Below are 22,166 nucleotides of genomic sequence, written 5' to 3'. Positions count from 1 at the left end.
AGTCCTGCTTGGACCTTCCAGGGTTCTTCCCAGAGGAAACCGCTGTGTGAATCACTTCTGACATTCTCTCACCTGCTGGGGAGCTGAGGCTCAAGTGCTGACAGAAGTCAGGTCTAAACAGCCCTCAGCAGTGGCTGTGTCTGGTTACTGGGTTGATATTTTTGGTTCATTTAAATTTTCCATTTTTTAAAATTCTATTTTGCTAAAAGGATGGGAACAAAAGAGAGAGGGTCTAAGTCTCTGGATTCCCCTCAGAGTAATGAGGCCTTGTAAGGTTGAGGCAAATTCCCTTGGAGGTTTTAGAGGCCACCCAGGGTTGCCCTTCCTGACAGTCTTCCCTACCTTACCTGCAAGTGAGTGAGAGAAAACCTGATGTGCTCGGTATATACACCCTTCCTGCCTTCTCGACAGGACTCCCCTCTCCATTCACCCCGTGGTAGCTTCTGAGTCCCAACTCCCAGAAGCCTGAGGCTGTCCGGTCCTGAACATGCATGGCCTCCAGTACACACAGTGACACTTACAAGATCCACCCTGCTAGTCTGGTTCCCTTCAGTCATACAACCCTTTCTTCTTCTTGTTCCTTTGGCTCGAACGTTCAGCTCTTGTCTTACTTTGAAGAAAAGGAAGAGGAAATGAGGCTCTTACCTGCTCATAGAATCGGTTATGAGCAACATAAAACTTGGAGTCAAAAGACTCTTCTGTGACTAGCACTTGTTGTCTTTCGCCAATCTGTGGGGAGAAGAAAAGACAAGGATAAAGAAGCAAGAATCCGAAAATAAATAGCAGCCCATACATTCCTGGACCATAGCTGCTGCTTCATGAATTTAAAGTAGACTACAGATGGTCAGTTGTTTAACAGACAACACTGTGCATAACTCATTCAAATCTCTTGAAAAACATTAACTATTCAGGAATGTAAAATAATCATGGCACAAACCCTTATTTTTTTTACACGACTATGAAAAAACTCAATCAGATTCCTTTCTTCTACATAAGATACAGCAAAGCTTCTACAGTGCACCCAAATCCAAACAGCACTTTGTTTCTTGCAACAAACTTGCACAGCAGGCCAGAACAAGCTGCTCCTAAGCCAAACGCAGGAAAATATTTTGGCAATATGGGAGGATAGTAATAAACATTAATTTGAGTTATAATGGATATAACACTAAAGAAAATGCACCCAAAACTAGTCATTAGTGGCTGCAGAGACAACCGTGATGAAGTGTGCACACACCTTCTCCAGAAGACCTAAGGATCTGATTGCCTCTTCTGTCTTCAGAGGAACCAGAACTCGCCTATATACACATCCCCCTCCCCCACACATTGATTTTAAATATAATTTAGAAAATAAAACTAGTTCTTAGGCCTTCACACTTCAGTGTTCCACTTGTTCCATACAATTCTGAAATTCTGACTAATTTTCTTAAGTATTTACTTATTATGTGTCTTTTCTCTTTTATAGGCAAGTGTCTCGTTGTTGTAGCTATAACCCCATATCGTTGTTACTTTTTAAAGAGCAAACGCGAAATTATGACATTTGAATGCTGGAACTGGAACACATTATACTGAGTGAGGTGACCAATATCAGACCCAGAGAGACAAATGTCACATGTACTACTCATAAGTGGGACTTTAGACGTGTGTGCTTAATTGGAAGTACCTGTAGAGTTCAGAAAACCAGAGAGGCATTGGTAGGGAGTGGGGAGAAGGATGTTAAGATAAGAAGGATAGAACACAGATGATATGAAGAGGAAAATGGAAATAAAGGGGAGGGAGGCTTAGGTGGAGAAAGGATGGGAGGGTAGGGCAAAGGAAGGACAGATGACTAATACTAAAGATGTCTGAAAAAGCCGTATGTATTTATAAGCTTCATACACACACACACACACACATACACACATACTCAATATACAAGGGATAATGTTTCTTTCTGTGCTGGATAGTTTTTTGGCAACTTGACAGAAGCTAGAGTCACTTGGGAAAAAGTAACCTCAACTGAGAAAATTTCTACTAGTTTGTAGAAAAGTCTGTGGTGCATTTTCTTGATTAATGAATGGTGTGCATAGGCCTACCTCACTGTGTGGGTGGTGTCACCCCTGGACAGGTGGTCCTGGGTGTATAAGCAGCAGGCTGAGCAAACCAAGGGGAGCAAGCAAGAGGCCTCCAAGGCCTCTGCATCATCAGTTCCTTCCTGCAGCTTAGGCCTTGAATTACTGTCCCGACTTTCATAGATGATGTACTTACAAGCTGTACAATGAGATAAACCTTTTTCTCCTCAACTTGTTCCTAGCCATGGTCTCTTATCACTGCAGTAAAAACCCTTAGACATTCCTAGAATCCACAATTGCCAAATAAAAAGCTCAGTGCCCCACAGTAAAAGGCCTGAGGTTCATGTGTTGGCATCTGTGGGATACTCTCTCTGTCTCTCCGTCCCTCCCTCCCTCCCTCCCTCCCCCCTCCCCCCTCCCTCCCTCCCTCCCTCTCTGTTTCTGTTTCTGTCTCTGCCTCTCTCTCTCTCTCTCTCTCTCTCTCTCTCTCTCTCTCATGCACATGCACACACACACACACACACACACACACACACACACACACACAAAGCTCAGTGCCAGGTGTGGGATGCCTCCCCTTAAGAGATGTCCTAGAGACTTCCAAAGCAATAATCAATACTGGCCATTGCTGTTGTTCTTGGTTGCCCAACTTGATTCTGATGGTAGAACCTTACTGTTAAAGGACATACTTTGGTCACAGGACCAGGTTAGTATCTTTATAATCATAGTGCAGCTTTCAGCTCTCATCGGGGATGTTTCTTTGTGCTGTAAGTGGTGGTTAACGAATAGAGAACTAGTGTCAGTGGAGTGCTCAGTCCAGGCTCAGGGCACAGTCCAGAAGGGATGGGAAGAGTGTAAGAGCCAGAGGTAAGGGAGGATGGGTGCAAAACCGTGCCTTCTGGACATGGCAAGAATGCTGACCTCATGAACTCACAGAAACTGTGCTTGTCTGTGAAAGACTGGTACAAGATCAAGCCAGTTAACATTCTAGTGTGGAAGAGGGGAGGGGCTCATAAGCCTCCATCTCTGAGGAGCGACTGGACAGCTGCTTCCTTATGGGGGAAAAAAAGAGTCCACTTTCTTTAGGAGTCATGTAGTCCCTGAGGGCTGAAGAGACAGCTCAGCTGTTAAGAGTGCTGGCTGATCTTCCAGAGACCCTGAGTATACTTCCCTGAGTTCAGCCATGTGGTGGCTCACAACCATGTAGAATGGGACCCAATGCCTTCTTCTGGCATGTAGATGTACATGCATATAGAGCACTATTATACATGAAGTAGATAAATCCTACAAAACCATACTCCAGTATGGTCATATACCCATGAATATGTGGGCAGCATAAGGTGGGTAGTTTTAAAAAGAGAGAGAACACGAAGGAAAAGGGAAAGGGTGGGGAGGTAGGGAGAGTCTCTAAAAAGTTAGGGAAAGATGTGGGGGTGGAGAAGATAAACTATATAAAATTCTCAAAGAATTAATAAAAATACATTTTAAAAAGCAACCAAAAGGTCTGTTAGGCCTATATTTCCAAATCTATGCAATCGTTTCTAATAACTATAGGTTACATCAGCCAAACAATGGGTAAAGAAAAGTGACTGTGCCCCTCCCAATTGTCATTTCCAAGTTTATTGCACTGTGAAATGTATCCTTTAAAGGATCAATTACTTAAAAAAATCAAACAAGCCGGGCGTGGTGGCGCACGCCTTTAATCCCAGCACTCGGGAGGCAGAGGCAGGCGGATTTCTGAGTTCGAGGCCAGCTTGGTCTACAAAGTGAGTTCCAGGACAGCCAGAGCTACACAGAGAAACCCTGTCTCGAAAAACCACAAAAAACAAAACAAAACAAAAAATCAAACAAAATCCAACATTGTCAAAAATGCCTGCTCCATCAAACCTGCTGTAAACCTGCCTGATAACTTTTGCTGTTGCTGCTTGGTAAATACACACCGCATACTGGCTGGGTGAATTTTTCTCTTTTTAAAAAGAAAGTTCTATGCTCATTTGTGGGGACTTGTCACTGTGTTCAGGCACTTATCATTTAGGAACCATAAACACAGCTGCACCACACAGACCACCTAACAATTAAAAAAAAAACAACAGAGCAAACTCCCCATCCCTACTTACATTGCTAATACCTGAGTACACCACAATGTGCCATCTCGCTTACAACCCTATTCAAAATGTAGTCTCCTTAGGCAAAGGCTGTGAGGCCTCTGATGACTTAAAAAAAACAAAACCAAACAATCCACCCCCCCCGCCCCCCCACTGATCTCACACTCTAAAAGCAATGCACATTCCCATAACACATCTCTTTAAAAACAATCCAAATAGACCCAAGGAAAGTTCTCTCAATTTCTATGATGAGCTTCCAAAGTTCCAGCTATCAAAAAAAGACTGGTAAATAGTAGGTTTCATGGGTGTTTTCCCCATGAAAGCTGGGATGTTTGCACACAGCTCACAGTGTGAGTTGCTTATGACGGATGAGTACCTGTCAATGGTTCTTAAGGTAATCTGCAATTATACTTCAGCTAGCATTGACACTGTGAGGACACGGAAGGTGTGTGCTGCTCGCTGTTTTTCTGGGCTGTTCTAGTTCATGTGGAGATAGAAACGATGATGACGAGAAAATCAATCAATCAAACAAACAAACCGACCAACAAAACTTTGCACTCTAACGTAGACAGCTGGGATTTTAATGAGTCAGGGAACTATTTATGGTGAGCCTTTAGCTGTCATTTGCCAAAGGGCTTAGAACTGTAGTGTGTGAAGATGGACAGGGACAGATACCTTTCTCAGCTAGGGACCTTGGGTCACTGGTGGAGTTCTTAACAATTCCCAGAGGAAACTGAGCAAAAGAGAGAAGAAAAGGTGGGGTGCGATCAACCGTGCTGCAACTGTCCCCACCTGTAAAAGCTACTGTAAGTGGAATAATGCTCCTGTTCATGATTACTATGAGTGGAGACTTGGACTGGCTATCAATCACAACCATGAGGAGAACTGACTGCCTCAAGTCTTCTTAGAAGCCATAATACGTTGAGGAAAGGCATTTCCAAGAAGCAATAAAGACCTGACAGATTTGTCAAATTATAAGCCTCACATCTTTTATATGTTTTTAAAAATTAATCTTTCAATGATGGGCATAGAATTCAGGGCCTAGCACAGGTCTGGTAAGTACTCTGCCACTGAGTTATACCCCAGTCATCAAACTTTATTTTAGAGGAAACATTTATTTTTTATGTTTTCTAATGTGATTCCCCACTCCCCCCTCCATTAAAGACTCATCCATCAAGATTTCCAGTGGGCAGCATGACGTGCCTTATCATGAGTGCTTCTGCCAGTAGAGTGAGAAGGCCCCACCCCAGAGATAAAAGGAGGGCATCTGGCAGAAGGGTCAAGCCACAGGCCTCCATAAACGTATCACACCATCCATCCTTCCTAGCTACTTTTCTAGCAGCAGGGCTGATCCATGAGAAGAGACCAGAGCTTATCTTACAGAATGATAGAGCACGCACTGGGCTATAGCCAGCACCAGGCCACAAGTCTCCTCATCTGACATTCTGCTAAGATTTGGCCTTCTGCATCTATCTCCCTTCAGTGACAGAACTCTGCCAAAGGTTGGAGCCACCCACAGGAATGCAAGGTCATGTCACTCTGTAAAATGACCAAACAAAACCCTGGGCTGGAAAACATGGTTTTCACAAATCTTCCTGTGGCAGCACACTATCATATTCAGCAGAAAAAGTTAAGTTGCCACTGTCGAGTCTCCAGAAAGTTCTACAGGTTGTTCAGAGCAACCTCGAGATTCTAGGATAGGAAGAAAGGCATGGTGGGCTGCAGAAGGAGCATGTGATCTAGCGGCACCCAAAGGAGATGCAAAGAAAAAAAGCCCAAACCCCTAAACTCCATAACACCTAACCTAAAAACACAGTGATGCCACGTATGTGGGTAGGAAAGCAGAACAAGCCACCGGGTGTCTGCCAGCAGATATTTTCTGAGATAAAGAGACCGGACTATGCTTTGCCCGTCACTTCTCCGTGGGAAGTTGGTAGAATGGAAAGTGCTGAGAGGACAGACAATACTTAGAAACCCGGGAATTCGGTTCCCAGAGCCTGTATCAAGTGGCTCACAACTACCTGTAACTACAGTTCTTGGGAATCTGATGCCCCTCCTGGACTCATCAGGAACACACAGGCAGACTGACAGACAGACAGACAGACACACACACACACACTATAAATCTTAAACAAAAGAATTTTCATACCAAAGTAGTTTATTACTATTACTATTATTATTATTATTATTATGAACTGACATGAACACAAAGCTTCATGAGAATCTGGCAAAAGAAATTGTGTAGTAGAGGCTGTTCCTTTTCTCACAGTAAGCCTACACAGAGAACACTCTGAAGATGACAGCCATTGGTCTTCTGTGCTTAAACTAACAATCTCTAATGGCCACCACAGAGCGCTCACAACTTTCTCAAAAGGCTACCCATGACCCAATGTCTAATGAAAATTTTAACTAACCACCCTTTAAAAAAAAAAAGCCCTCAGGAAGATGCCTCTTGTGTTTTTGTTTTGTAAGTATGCATTTTACAGTCAGGCAGATAACATGTTTGTTTATTTATGTGGGACTCCCTTGGAGCTGAAGGGTTTTGCTCAGTTTCCCTTTACAGAGCTTTCATCGTCAGCCCATCTGCCAGGAAAACACTGATTCTGACTTAGAAGCAAGGGACAATGTGACTCCTGTGCTTATTTCTTAATTCAGCTCTCTGGGCTTTCTGGAGTGGCTCCTGGTCTTGGTATCCACTAAGTATCCTTTGTTATTTACTCATCAAATGTCAGCAGAGAAAGCGACTTTTCCCAGGACATACAAAACTTCATTCAACCCATCTTAACCTAACTTTGAAAGGTCACTCTGTAAAAGATGAGTTATAAAATATCCTGTAAAGCCATCTGCTTAATAGACTGGGTGACCGGGTGAGATAAGGACAGGTGTGCAGATATTCTTACAAGACCCAGAGTGAATTTGTCCTCCCCCACCCCGTCCAAGGGCTGTTGGGAAGCACAGCCCTTGCCTGTGACATCAGTGCGGTCCAGTGGTCCAGGCCTTGGAAAGATGAAGCAAGAAAATCAATCGCAGTATTCTCAATCTCCCAGCCCCACCCATCTGGTTCCTCTCCATCCTGCAAGCACAACAGAAAACAGAAACTAAAGCCAGTCTTTCCACAGACAGGGAAAATTCTGAACCTGGAGGGTGCTTAGAAGTGTTAGATTTGAGGGAGGGATCTGGGGTCTCCCAAGACAGGGTTCCTGGCATCACATCAGCAGCCATAGAAAGAGGCCTCTGGACCCGGCCAAGTCTCATGCCTCCTGTTCAACTAACTGGTAACTGAAGCTGACCACTCACAGCTTCAGGGACTTTATTCTGCAGTATCTGACTTCTGATTATAAAAACACTATCGAGGACAAACAGAAAAGACCACTTTTCAATTTGGGTTCCTGTGCAGGCTTTTAGCCTGTGACATCATCAGAAGTTGTCACTGGCATCAAATCTCAGCTTCAGATTTCCCGAGTGCTAAAGCTGAGAGGGAGATCAGTTCTAACCTCCCGGCTGGGGAACATGCACACACACACAGTACATGAAGAAAGGAATGCTCTCCCTCAGAATCTGGCTGCTGATGGCATGCTCAGTCAGAACCACTCCATTACCCTCATTTCTTCTCAAACAATACCCTTCAGTATGATACTGAAAACTTTGGAGAGAAAAACTGAAAATAACTGTTAGAAGAAAGGCAACTGTTACTCAAATTTAAGACTAAATTGGGGTATCTGGGTGAATGCCTTTAATTCAGTGAGAGAAGAGACTACATAACCCCACTCTGTATTAGAAAGGCAAATGGAGTCTCTAAACTCATGTGAGGCTTTACCTGTGAAGTGCTCACTTTTTGTTTTTTCTTTTTTACCATTGTATTATACTTAGAAAATCCAAAAAGTCGATTTGGGAAATGTTTCTTCTACTTTGGGCTTGGAGACAGCCTCCTGAGATTCTAGTACTTGGGTGACTGAGGCAGGAGGCTCATCAGAGGTTTGAAGCCATATGGCTACACATGAATTCCAGGCCAGCTCAGGTTACAGTGTGAGACTCTGTCTCAGAAACAAAACAAAGTTAATTTTTCTATCCATACTTGTTTCCAAAAAAAGAAGGGAGATTAATTAAGGTGTATGTGCTTATAGTCATTTATACCACAGTCCTGATCAGCTTGAATTTTATCTCTGTTTGCCCTACAAAATATTATGACATGCTACTCCTGTGACTAAGTTTTCTTTTTCATTGTAGATAATAAAATACAATTTTTCTACCTGACTAACTTCTGAATGCATGACTCTGGAAAATGTCAAATGTCTTTCATTAGCTCCAGTCAAATTAAGTTTGGATTTTTTTTTTTTTTCTCTCCCCTAAGCTGCCTGGAACATGTTAAACAAGGCTGTGACCTTAAACTGTGGAATAATATTTCTAGTGTCTGTGCAGGGAAGTCTGCCCTTACACACACCTTTAGACTAATTACTGTAGTGTGCTGTTGCCAGTGAACCGCTGTAATTACACCGGGAGAGAGAGAAGCATGGTCTTGTTCTCTGCTAATGAAAATGATAACCTTTCCATTTTGACTCATCACTCACAACAGGCAGAGCGTGCGACACTGGATCTCCAGGTACCACTCTCTTCCTGACTGTTCGTGCACACGTCTGCATTCTCGTGTGCCAGGCACTGGAATTAAAGACCCAGGCGCAGGTATACTAACGACAGCCAACAGTGAAAACAGCAGTAGCACTGAATTTTAACACCGATCTCACTGTACAGTTCGTCTCTTCTGTAATGAAGGAGGGGTGCAGCACAGGAATGTGTGTCAGGAGAGGCGAGGCTGCAGAAGACAGTGAGCCTCAGACCAGCAGCACGGAGCCAGCTTGCCTGAGCTACTTGAGCGCTCAGAAGAGATGGTGACATTTATATTTAAGGGAACTTGTGTCTAATTACGAAACAATGATAAAAATGTTTTAGTGTTTTAAAAAGACATTTTTCTCCACGTAGAAAAACTGATGTTTAGCTATGCTTATTAACAGGGCTAATTTTATTCAAGAGGGAAAAAAACACTCCTTCGAAGCATAAAGTCTGTGCTTTTTAAAGTCATCTATATTTGCATACAGATTAAATGCTGTGAGGACCTCAATGTATCTCTTCTTCCTTTCACTTAGAAATTACCTAAATAGGAAGAAATTCTGAAGATCAGATCCTCCAAACTGACACAGACTCAGAAACTAAAGAGTTCAGGCTGACTGAAGCCGCTGTGCCAGAAGCCCTAGACCCTTTCTCTGTAATGGCTGGTTCATTCTTTCCGGTCCTATGACACTGCAGCCACAAAGGCAAATCCTGGTAGGTTCTTCCCAGCTGGAGGCCAAACCTCATTCTAGACCTGTTTTCACCTACTGACAGAGCCAAAAGCAGCAGGGCCCAGCTGTTTGACCTGACCATCTGAGACCACTCTACAGTAAGCCTACACCTACTTCCCTAGACTTGGAAGTCAAAGACTTTTACAGGTATAACTATCTGCTTGGTTTCTGGAGAACATTTCAGGATATGGCCTATAGTGCTTTAGTGGAAATGTGTGTGTGTGTGTGTGTGTGTGTGTGTGTGTGTATGAGAGAGGGAGTGTGAGTATGTGTGAGTGTGTGTATGAGTGTATGTATGTAAATGTGTGCAAGTGTGTTTGTGTGTGTGTGGGTACTGATGGACAGTATGAGAAATATGTTGTCAGTAAACTAACACAAATCCTTCCCCCTTATCAGATTTGGCACAAGTACATTCCATCTATTTTTCCTAGCACGGGTAAGCTCTACTATGCTCAGGTAGTATGGAAACATGCTTAGCATTCAAAGCTAACTGGCTTATTTGGCTAGATATTGGCAGTAAAGGCTACCCATGGAATCTTATTAATGTGACTATGTGGCCTCACCTGAGATACATGGATAGAGTTCCTTACCCCTTTTAAGATTTATTTTTGTTTTGTATTGTTAATAATGTTTGTGTGTGGGGGTGTGTGTGGGTGTATGTCTGTATTGGTGCCCGTGAAGGTTAAAGGCCTAAGATACCCTGGAACTGGTGCCACAGGTGCTTCTGGGCCATCTGACAGCGGTGCCAGGAACAGAACTTGGGTCCTCTGGAAGAGCAAGACATGCTCATAACCACCGAGTCCTCATCTCTTCAGAGCCCTGTTCCTCAAAGCCCAAAGCTAAATGCGTAAGTCTTGACTCAGCTTTAGCTCACTAATCGTCCCCACTGGTTTCCTTTGGTTATTATTTGGCAAGTCTGGGCCAAATTTCTTTGATAAGAATCTCATACAGATAGATAAATTCATTACACACTTTGATCATATGTAATTTTATTAACTATATACAAGAAAGGCAAAAACACTATAAAATGATCCAAGAAATATAATTTTTTCATAAAACACTTTGTCATAACTGTTATATGTCCATGAGATGTCTTTAGCTATGTATTTAAATTTTAATTAGTTAATTAAATAAATGTTTGCATATATGCCTGTGAGAATGTGTGATGTGGTGTATGTAGAAACTTGTGAGAGTTGGCTCTCTCTGTCCACCATGTGGTTCTTGTAGAGTTTAAAGCTCAGGTCATCAGGCTTGAGCCATGTTGCCAGTGGCAAATGCCAATTTTTAGAAGTGAATGTACAGTGGTTCCCTCTTGTCTGTGGTTTTCTTTTCCCCAGGTTCAGTGACACTTCGCCAACTTCAGTCTGAAAATCTTGCCTGAGATTCCACAGAGCTCTGATTAGCGTTATGCTGTTTGGTGACTTCATGCTATGTCCCACCTAGGACAGAACCATCCATTCCCCAGGAGCTGCACAGTCCACACTATTTGTCCAGTGGAACCCACAGCACAGTGAGATATGTCTGGCTAAGACCACTCACATAATACTTATTATGTCACATTGTTATAATTTTATTAGCAGTTATTATCATTATTATTAATCTCTTAGTGTGCCTTATTTATAACTTAAATTTTATTATAGAAGTGATAAAAAACCATAGTTCTCCCTTCAAAGGAGATAAAGATAACTTATTGTAGAGCCAATATGGGAAGCCATGGCCAGGAACACAGGTTCAGGGTACCCTAAATTCCACAATCCACCTTAGTACAGTTTGATAAAGTTCTACAGTAAGAGAATGAAAACCATCACAAACCAAGGCACTTTTCAAATCCACTGGTGAGTGCATCAGGGAGGGGGTTACAGCAAAGCAGGGCGCTCTCAGCTACAGGCCTCAGACGGTCTCCAAGGACATCCTCAGACTTTTGATTTGTGAAAACGTGGGTTTTGTTCTATATTTCAAAGGATTTACTTAATGGTCTCAAAGATGTTTGGCCACATGCAGAGGGGAGTAAGAAATGGCTAGTAAGGGCTCAAAAGATCACCCAAGGGTAACCATGCTCAGACTTGCAGCATTCCAGGCTTTCCAGGATCGCTGACGCTCTCACCTGTCACTCAGCCTTGAAGAAGTTATAAGAACTGTCTCTCTTTCTCTTTAGGAACTTCTTTATAATAGGAAGGTATTCATAGGAAAAACTCACAATACCTTTAGAGTTTGGTACAACCTGGGTTTCAAGAGCCATGAAAGGATCTGACTATATCTACAGCAGTTACGGCATAGGCAACATGCCCATCAAGTTTAAAAAAAAAAAAGATTTTTAGCACTTCTGAGTTATTAGCCACATATGAGAAGTAACACAACAAATGTTATTTATTACTTATACATTATATTATTATATTAGCTATTATTATTATATATTAGCAGTATTATTATATTAACCAGAGGCTCCATGAAACAGTAAGAAGACAATGAATGCTCCCAACTGAAGAATGGACTGCTGAAAGAACAATTCAGCACACATGCAAACACCCTACCCCCCACAATAATCTAAGTCATGAAAATACTTCTATCTTGTTTTTAGTCAAAGAAATAAACACCAGATAAATATCTCTTTTTCTACAAATGGTAACAATGAATGAAGAGCTAAGAATGAATGAATGAATGAATGAATGAATGAATGAATGAATGGATCCCAGCTTGCTTTCTTGCCTTGCACTCAAAAGGAACAGGTGTGATCTTACTTCTGAAGGGCTCCTAAACAGGCCATGTTCTGGGAAGACACTTGCAGAAATTTGTTTTGTTGACACAATAAACTGAGATAAAGTAAACAAAAGAAAGAAAGAAGGGTGAATCTGCATTTGAGAGAGATGGAGTTTATGGAACCTGGTGATCTGCTCACAAGCACCCAAGATTAGTCCAACGTCCACATTGCAAAGAGTTAAGAGCGAGATCATCACATGGTCAGGAGTGCGGGGAAGTCAGAGGATTTGGGTGTTTGGAGGGAAGGAGGGGTAGGAGTGGTTGTTGGTACACTGGACATTTTCCAACTGTGGTCTAGGGAAGTTGCTTTTGAAATCCTCAATCAGAGAAGCTAAGCTGGCTGCCTAGCATGGAGTTTTCCAAGTTCAGATTCATAGAGGCAAGGACGAAAGAGAAGAATAAATAAATCATTTAGCTGAGATCCAGAGGGAAAACCAAGGCCCCTTAGAGAATGTAACTTGGTCAAGGGCATAAGGCTCATAAGATTTAATCCATTAAGTTAAACATGGGCTTGCTCCTGACGGGTATGTCAGTCAAGTGGCAAATTGAATGATTACCTTAAACAGCCTCTGTTCAATACAATCTATTCTAGTTACATAATGCCACCAACCATGGCACAGGCAACAAATCCAAACTGAACGGTATTGTAAGTAAAATATCCACTGGTTTAAAACACAAAAATCTCAACATGAGGCTGCAGATGTGGCTCAGTTGGTAGAGTGCTTGCCTCCTATGCACTAGGTTCAAGGTTCTATCCCCAGTACCATCTAAAGGGGGTGTGCTAGCACATGCTTGTAATCCCAGAACTTGGAACATGGAGGCAGGAGGATCAAAAGTTCGAGGTTGTGTTTGGCTATAGGAGAGTGATACTAGCCTGTATAACTGAGACCTTTATTTAAAACAAGAAGTTAATATGAATAAAATCATGTAAAATTCTACACTGGTTTTTATACTCTTTTCTTTACTTTCTTTTTCTTTTTTTTGTTTTGTTTTGTTTTTGTTTTTCGAGACAGGGTTTCTCTGTGTAGCCCTGGCTGTCCTCGAACTCAGAAATCTGCCTGCCTCTGCCTCCCAAGTACTGGGATTAAAGGTGTGCGCCACTATGCCCGGCTTAGACTAAAACACCGCTTTTGGTAAACTGACTTATAGCATATGTAAGATTAAGTCTAAGTGTACCAGTTTCTTTTCACTTTTAAAAGGTGGTACTGGGGACCCTCCTCCAGGTCTATCTGGATAAGTGTAGATCTCATCCCGACCAAGTAGAGTTGTGGAGGCTAGTCCCAACTGATATCTATAGCACGACTTCTACACCTAAGATTCAGGATCACTGGAGAAGAGGGGACGGGAAGATTGTAGGAGCCAGAACGGGGAGTTTTCTGAGAGACTCTGTTCCCTAGAAGTGTCATAAGCTACACCCATGAAGTCTCATGAGCTGAACAGGGAGGGATGGGTTATTCAAAACTGAATGGTTATATGCACACAAGTAACATTATATATATCAAGCAGGTTATATTCATGAATTTAGGAACACACACGGGGAATAGGGACTGAGCACATTTTAAAAAATATGGCTAGCAGGAAATTAAAAAAAAATCTGTAGTTTACCCTGAGTTTTTCCTGCACGTGGGTACTCTAGATCACTGTGATGCTGTCAGAGAATCTCACAGGTCACACCACCCCTTGTACTATTTAGAAGAGGGCCCTCCAGGTAAGTCTTAGGAAAGAAGGCAGGTATATCTGCAAATTGTAAAGTCAGGCTGAATTGTTGTTTGGGCTATTAAATTATTCTTGCTTCTCCCCACCCCCTTTCAAATTACAGCTTCCCTAACATTTTAGGGTGTAATCAACTTGAGATTTTACACTGAGATTTTTGGGACATCCTGGGACTAGGAGAAAGATGATTCAAACTGTCACATATTCTTTATGACTGAAAAAGTGGCCACAGAAACAGCAATGGCAGAGGAACTTAAAAGGCAGAGAGGGGGATGCTCATTTCCAAATTAAAAAACAAAAAAAAACAAAAAACAAAAAAAAAAATTTAAGCCAAAAAAAAATGAATGCCCTAAACACATACCACCTTTGGTAAAATAAATCTTTTATTATCCACCTCTCTACCAGAGAAGTCAGCGTACACAGGAGTGATAAATAACAAGTGTGGTGAGACACAGCCCACTATCTGCCAACCATTTGCCAGTCAGGACTGAGGCTGAGGAAGCAGAAAGGATTAAGCAGAAATCAAAGACTGCCAAGCTCTAATGGTGTCTAATTAGCATAACAAAAGACACAGCCACAATCTTTCAGCAGTGGGCCATACATCTCATTAAAGAAGACTGAATAGTAATTATTCTCTCCTGCTAGCCTTCCTTTCCCTTGCTTCTAAGCTTAGCTCCGGGAGACCCTGAGACCAGAGCTGGAGAGCCTCTGCTTTGTTAGCCAAGCATCTGGGCAGTAGGGGGAAAAAATCCCACTTGCAGGACCAGACACCTGCACTCTCAGTCTTCTCTGCTGGGGTAATGGATCTTCTTAAGCACAAATAAGTCCTGCTATCCATCTGATAGGACTCCCACCAAAAGAGGTCTTTATTGACCTAACAAAACAAAACAAGACCCCAAACTAAATCCCATCCCCCTTAAAAGTCTGCATTAAAAGAAACTTCTACCTATGTGCTTCTCTTCCCCCAGTCTAGCAATTCCTTCTCAATGCTATGTCCCTGTCTGAGACATAATGAAGCGAAATTGAAATCCTACCACATTCTACTGCAACCTGTAATTAGCTGGGTGCACACGTACATGCACACATCATGCAATTTAAATGAGAGTCTTGTTTCAGACCTAGTCTCTGTGCTTCCTTTGGATGACAGACAAGTGTGAAAATACATGAAATTCAACACAGGGAGACAGACAGGACTTGTGGACAGGGGACTTTTTTTTACACATATTTAAACCAAGAATAAAAGATCCCACAGAACCAAATAAGCAAACAAACTTATTTCTCTAGAGTGATTGCTAAAAAAACCGAAAGTCTCAATGAATTCTAATATTCATCTATTCTGGGGTAAGGGTTGAGCCAGAGATGAATAAAAAAAATGACACAGTCATTTAATCTAAGCAATTATCAGTTCTGAGCACTACTTTTTGATCAGTAATGCCCTTCTCAAAAGGAAATTTGGTGTGAGAGTTCTTTGATTTTTTTTTTTCCCCTTTCCCATAATGGCTTCAGCTGCCAAGCACAATATTGCACTGTGGACTGAAGCCAAATCTAGCCAGGTCTGTGGCCACTCTAGGAAAGCTGTTTATCACAGATGCAGACAGGAACCTCTGCTACAGCTCCCAGAATGGCACAGGAAAATCCAGCCAACTGGCTGGCCTGCCTGGGAAAACCTATGCAGTCTGTCTGGGCTTTCCAAACTCCTCTAGGACTGACTACTGTATGGCAGGCACCAGGAGACGCTGGGACCACTGAAGTTAGACTGAAAGTTGTCCAGACACTTGAAGGCTATAATATTTTGTGTGGGACAGTACATAATTGAAATAGCTTTTGGGGAGCACTTAAATCCTACAAGGCCTTCTAATATGTGGTAAAGGACTTGAGACTCCAGAGTTGTGCTAGACCATAGTCCCTGATTTATGGTCCTAACCAGTACTAGGCCCATCCATGCTCCTGTCATATGCCCTGTGCTCAAGCACATCATATGATAGGAAAGTTCCTGCCACCCTAAAGTCACACAAAGTCAGACCTCTCCTTTTTCCCCAGTGACTGGTCTGAGACTTCACAGAGACTCCTTGGGGTCTGCATAGAAACCCTACTTTCTGAAGTGGTCTATCAGCCTTTGCCCACCATTCCTCTCATGGTGGCTCTCCCTGCCCTTTCTTATTTCAATCCTTAATGAAGTTCCTTCCCAGGTTTTAAAAGAAAGCCTTTTTTGCTTTGAGGTCCTATTGTGTTAGACTGCCATATATTATATCATTTCCATCCAATGCACGTCCTCCTGCTTGGGGGTTCAGTCATTTCTTGAGATGTTCTCATCCTATTAACTCTTGCACAAGAGAATGACTCATGCCAGCCTCCTTTGCAGACCGAGCACTGCTGTTGTTATCCTCCTTATATGTCAAGTTAGTCTTTCCTGCCATTTCACACTGGGGGCACGGCAGGATTTTTTCTTTTTTGTTTTCTGATTCCCCAATGACTTTCAATCCTGTTTCAGAGATCAGCATTATTATATTATTATAGAAATATATTTATTTCCATGGTGGTTTAAAGTTCTGACTCAAATATGCAATAACATATTATGAGTGGTAGCTTGTTCTTATTTTAAAGTCCATTCACAACACATTTAGAAGTTGTGTTCGGAACTCTCATGTGAACTCTGACCTTGATGGAGAAAGGAGGACAGAAGAACCTAAGGAGCCACAGAAGGGAAAAAGTCTTTACTGTGGACTTTGCTAGGAGCTGGAAACTTGACTTTAATGACAAAGCTGAAAGTGCCTACAGGGACTGTGCAGGGATTTCTGAAGACATCTCGGAGGACAATGCTGAAGACCATCTCTGTTTCCTTCTTTGCAGCCAGCATGTCAATAGCCCTCTCTTTTCCAGGCATCACATGGCAACAGAGTTGGTTCCACATGTTGCCTGGGAACTCCTCTTGGGATTCTCAGTCTCATTAATAATTTAAGACCAGATCTAGAAGAAAGCTTGAAGACAATTTTATTGAATTTACAAGAAAAGCTTTCAGGTCCACAAGCTGTAAGTGTTGGCAGCTGCCTAGAGGAGAAAGATGCTGAGGAGGAAGAGACAGAGCCAGGACCTTTGTGAGCAACCACACAGTGAACAACATGGTAGCCCCACTGGAGCAAAACCAGACCAAAGGACCAGAGAAAGCATATGTAGGCTCCAGCCAGCATACAGACAGAAACAGACAGACAGACAGACAGACAGACAGACAGCAAGCAGACAGAAAAGAAGGAAATGATGTTTTGTCTTTCTGAGTTAGAACTCAGATAGGTGGACAGACCTAACAGAATTCACGGTGTTTCTTCTGTAACTGCACAAAAGACAAGGAGTCTGGGCAGGAAGAGGACTTGATCTTACTAAAGGGATGATCATTCCTCCTGGCTCTTTAGCATGGCTTAAGGTGGACGGCCTTTCTGAGGCAGTCCCTTTCTTAAGTGATAGGCCAGTCCAACTGGATTGACTCTTAAGGGAGGAGAAGAGGCCATGTCTTTTGATCAAAAGATAATAGCCTTCCCCTAACTGCCCACCCCTCATTGCTACTATAAGATGGCTCAGTGGGTAAGAGCACCCGACTGCTCTTCCAAAGGTCCTGAGTTCAAATCCCAGCAACCACATGGTGGCTCACAACCATCTGTAACAAGATCTGACTCCCTCTTCTGGTGTGTCTGAAGACAGCTACAGTGTACTTACATATGATAAATAGATAAATCTTTAAAAAAAAAAAACAAAACAAAAGGATAATGACAGAATGAACAGAAGAGACTTTCACTTTCTGAACTATATCATTAGAATAATTATGTGCCATGCGTCTTGAGTTGCTTTCACATTAATAGGCTGACAGGTGATGGAGGAACTAGTCTATCATAATAGAGCTGATAGCACTGTGCTTCCTCTAGGTAGCACCACAGCTATAGACTTCATGTAAGTGAAAGAGAACCTCAACAACTTCATGTATTTACCAAATTCAAACTTTTCATTTATTGTAAACGCAGCTCTGTGAGCAGAAACATTTATAGCAGTATTCTCTGTCAGTCTGTCTGTCTCTCTCTGAATTTGATACAAGGTTTCATGGCTATAATCTTGCTGTGTAGTGAGGAAGGTTTTGAACTTCTGCTCTTCCTGCCTTAACTTTCCAAGTGATGTGATTATAGATATGTTACATACTACAGTGCCAGTTACAACATACTATGGTTATCTATGTTATTGCTGGATATCTTTAAGAATTAAGTCGTGAGATTGTTCTAAGGAGATAGGTTGCTCTTTCCATTTCCTGCCTCAGGATGGGAAAAAGTCTGGGAAAACAACAAGGGAGGTGGGGATGTGTGACTAGGGAGATGGCTCAGTGGGTAAGGTGAGAACCTCAGTTCAGATCCCCAGCAACCTCACAAAAAGCCAGTGGAACAACGCTGTAACTCTAAGGGCTAGCAGAGACAGGAAGATCCCTGGGGTCTGCTGGCCAGCCAATCCAGCCAACCAGTGAGATTCAGGTAAGAGGCCCTGACCCAAAAAACCAAGGTGGAATTAGATGAGAAAGACCCTGGCTTCTACAAGTGCACACAGAGATGTGTGCACCTCAACACAGGTGCACATACTCACATGATGGACTCGGTGTAGCTCAGTAGGTAACATATTTGTCTAGTACATATAAACATGCATATACTCTATTCACAGGAACCCCAGTGCCACATAAAACTGATTGTGGCACATGCCTGCAATTCTAACACTCTTGCAGAGGTGACAAGCCGGTCTGCAGTTCAAGGCTATCCACAACTACAGAGCAAGTTAGAGGCCAGTCTGGACCAGGTGAGACCCAGCTTTCATGTGAGTTTGCTTATTTATTTATTTATTTATTTATTTATTTATAGCATGGTATGAATATGTGGCTCTAGATTATGTCTCAACTGCTAGCAGAGTGTAGGTTCCAGGAAGGATTAGGCTCCTGGATATGATGGGCAGATCAGCATCTTGGGTAGGTACACTGTCTTATTGAGGACCAGGTATGAAAAGCTAAGATGTAAAATGTTAGAAGCCATGGCTCAGAAAGACTGCCAAAAAGTAAGACAAAATGTGTTTAATGGGGGTGGGAAGAAAACAGAGTATTTTCAATACTGATCAATCTATAATTCATTTTAAAGGAATTATTGGAAAAATAAATTATGCTGGGGAAGAAAAAAAAATCCCAGAAGCAATTCCTGTCTTTTCTATAACACAATTCAGTGCCTGCCTGAAAGAGTTAAGGCTGTGTGTGCACTATAAATATTTATTATTCTTCTTTCAAAAGGATAAGAAAAATTTCCTCTGCATGCATGAATTTCAGATGGCCAAGCAAACATGCGGATATGGCTAGGACCCATCATCTTAATGAGGATATGGTAATGATAATGATTTTTTCCCTGACCCGCTTATATGTGATCAAAACCTAGAGGTTTTGATTTTATTCTAAGCCATGTCCAGGCCTAGGCCCAGGGACAGTTACTGCTGTTAGAAGCATATGGACTGGGTGACAGGAGCATCAGCGAGGGCTTAAAGTAGTTGCAGGGTGAAAACTTCATTACGAGTGATAAATAGATAGGCCTTGCCTAACGCTGCCATTGCATACTCAATATAGCATGTCAGTGACGGTGCATTTTAACTGTCTTTATTCTTAAGAGTGCTGCCAGGTTTTAATTACAGATTAAACAGTTATTTGCAATTGAGTACTTCTTCATTAACAAACCCAAACCATAATAATAAACAGTTCTCTGTTCCTAAATGGTACACCTGACAGAAGGAAGTTTAAGAGCAGTGCACGCTGTGGTCCCATGGTAGGGAATACAGCCTATATGACATAAGCGAGCTAATCAGCTCACCATCTCACACGGACATGGGTGTGGGGAAGTGGGGCTCTCCTCCGCCACATGTTTCTCTTGCTAGAATGAACTCAAGCCGCTGGGCTTGGCAGCAAGTCCTTTACCTTCTGAGGCATCCTGCCTGCCCTACCTTGGACATTTTTGGGAGAAATAAACATCCAAGACAATAGCACACAACTATATTTTTCCTTTTTGTCCAGTTTTTGAAACAATGCCTCCATCATAACAATTTTTTTCTAGTATCACCATGTTATATTTTTTATTAGACATTTTCTTCATTTACATTTCAAATGCTATCCTGAAAGTCCCCTATATCCTCCCTCGCCCTGCTCCCCAGCCCACCCACTCCTACTTCCCCATCATAATACTTCCTAGTACTTCCTGAATGGTGAATCAGCCTTTAGTGGGTATACGGTTCTGTCCGAATCTGTACCATGGAACATTAATTAATATTCTGAAAAGTCTCCAATTTGGACTCTACCCAGTTGTATACTTTTTCCCTAGAGGGTTTACTTTTGTAATTTTTGGTAAGGGCCTTAGATAATGTCCATGTTTTGATTAGCGCCTATGATAGAGGGAGGCTGCAATAACTATCCTATCCATGGAGCTCTCTGGGTTTCAGATTCACATCCCCTTTGCTGCTTGTACTTCACAGAATCAGAGACTCCAAGCATCTCTGCTGAAGGCTGCTGTGTGAGAGAGCCCGCTTGACACCCAGTCCCCTGTAGATGCTTTCAGCATCCCATATGGCATTCTCTTCATTTGCTACTCATACATGTGTCTAGAGCAACACAAAAGGCAAGAGCAAAGACACTGTAACAATCACTAATGGTGCAATCCTATTGGTTCAGGCAAGCCTAAAATGATGGGGAATGGAAGAAGGAATTCCAACATCATTCCCTAATTAGCTGAAAAAGTAATTAAAATAGCTTATTAAAGAGCTACATATAGTTATGTACTTTGGGTTAGTTTATAGTATCAAATAGAGAACTGCACATGTCAAAATGCTGACTAGGAAAACTGTTCCAATGAGATCTTCTCACTCTGCGCTTCTATTATGAAGAATCTGAGACTGGCTACCTTACTTTAAAATTTTCTCACAGTTCTGGACACCTCGACATCTAAAATCCAGGTGGAGAAGCTGCCCAGGGCCTTCCTACTGTGTTACACCATTGCAGAAAGTGGACAGGCAGAGACAGTTCTATGTAAACATTAAACACCACCCACTCACAGCCTTATGTTTTTGAATACTCAGTGCCATTTAGGGAGGCTAAGGAAGCATTAGGAAGTGGGGCTCTGGGCTGGTGAGATGGCTCAGTGGGTAAGAGCACCCGACTGCTCTTCCAAAGGTCCAGAGTTCAAATCCCAGCAACCACATGGTGGCTCACAACCATCCGTAACGAGATCTGGCGCCCTCTTCTGGAGTGTCTGAAGACAGCTACAGTGTACTTACATATAATAAATAAATCTTTAAAAAAAAAAAAAAAAAAAAAAAAAAAAAAGGAAGTGGGGCTCAGCCGAAGGAGGTGGGTTGCTGGGCAGTATGTTATAGTGGTTTACAGTCTGCCTCGTTTCTAACCAGTTCTTTCTCCTGGTCTGCCAAGATGTATACAAACAGCCCCATGTTCCTGCTGTCCTGCCTTCTCTGCCATGACGTACTTCCTAGTCAGAATATCCTTCACCTAGGCCTTAGAGAAAAGATGAGAATGATACTGGCAAATAAGTATTCTATGCTCTCAGGCTATGACCACCCTCCTGACGAATGTGCCTGTGAAATCATACTGTCTTGTTCAGGGACCAAGAAGCCTCACAGTGAGCTGGAACCATTCCCAGTACTGCTTACCCTGCTGGAAATACACCCTGATATGGCAGAAGCAACATGTGACCTGAGCAGAGTCAGGCTGGGTGCAAGCCATGCTGGACCGGGCTGGACTGGGTTGGGCTGGACCTCTTTATCTCTCACATCAAATGTATGGAGAACCATTTCCATTAAGGCATTCGAACCTGTCAGTATGTATGTATGTATGTATGTATGTGGTGTGTGTGTGTGTGTATGTATGTATGTGTGTAAGAGAGAAAGACAGAGACAAAGACAGAGATGGAAGAGAATTTGCCTCACTATGTATGTAGCTCTGGCTGGCCTAGAACTCACAATGTAGACCAAGCAGAGATCCACCTGCCTCTACCTCCTAAGTGCTGGGATTAAAAACATGTAGTTCCATGTCCAGCTGATGTCATCTTTTATTGCACTGGCAGTTGCTAGATAGAGGCAGGATGTTGGCTTACATACGACATTTAATTTTAGTCAAAAGGTTGATTGGCCATAGTTGGGATATTGAT

The 22,166-nt window shown here is 42.4% G+C and overlaps 1 protein-coding gene across 1 annotated transcript in view; it reads right to left on the bottom strand.

Annotated features, from left to right (window-relative positions):
• Positions 1-22,166, bottom strand: part of Cdkal1 (CDKAL1 threonylcarbamoyladenosine tRNA methylthiotransferase) — a 561,841-nt gene that overhangs the window by 37,524 nt on the left and 502,151 nt on the right. The window contains 1 exon segment of the mRNA XM_085831198.1: positions 646-729. Coding sequence (XP_085687324.1) covers positions 646-729 — 84 coding nt within the window.

This window comes from Mus caroli, unplaced genomic scaffold, assembly GCF_978045245.1.
Source record: "Mus caroli unplaced genomic scaffold, Mus_caroli_1 scaffold_15, whole genome shotgun sequence".
NCBI lineage: Eukaryota > Metazoa > Chordata > Mammalia > Rodentia > Muridae > Mus > Mus caroli.
This window is presented reverse-complemented; position numbering and strand designations above follow the sequence as displayed.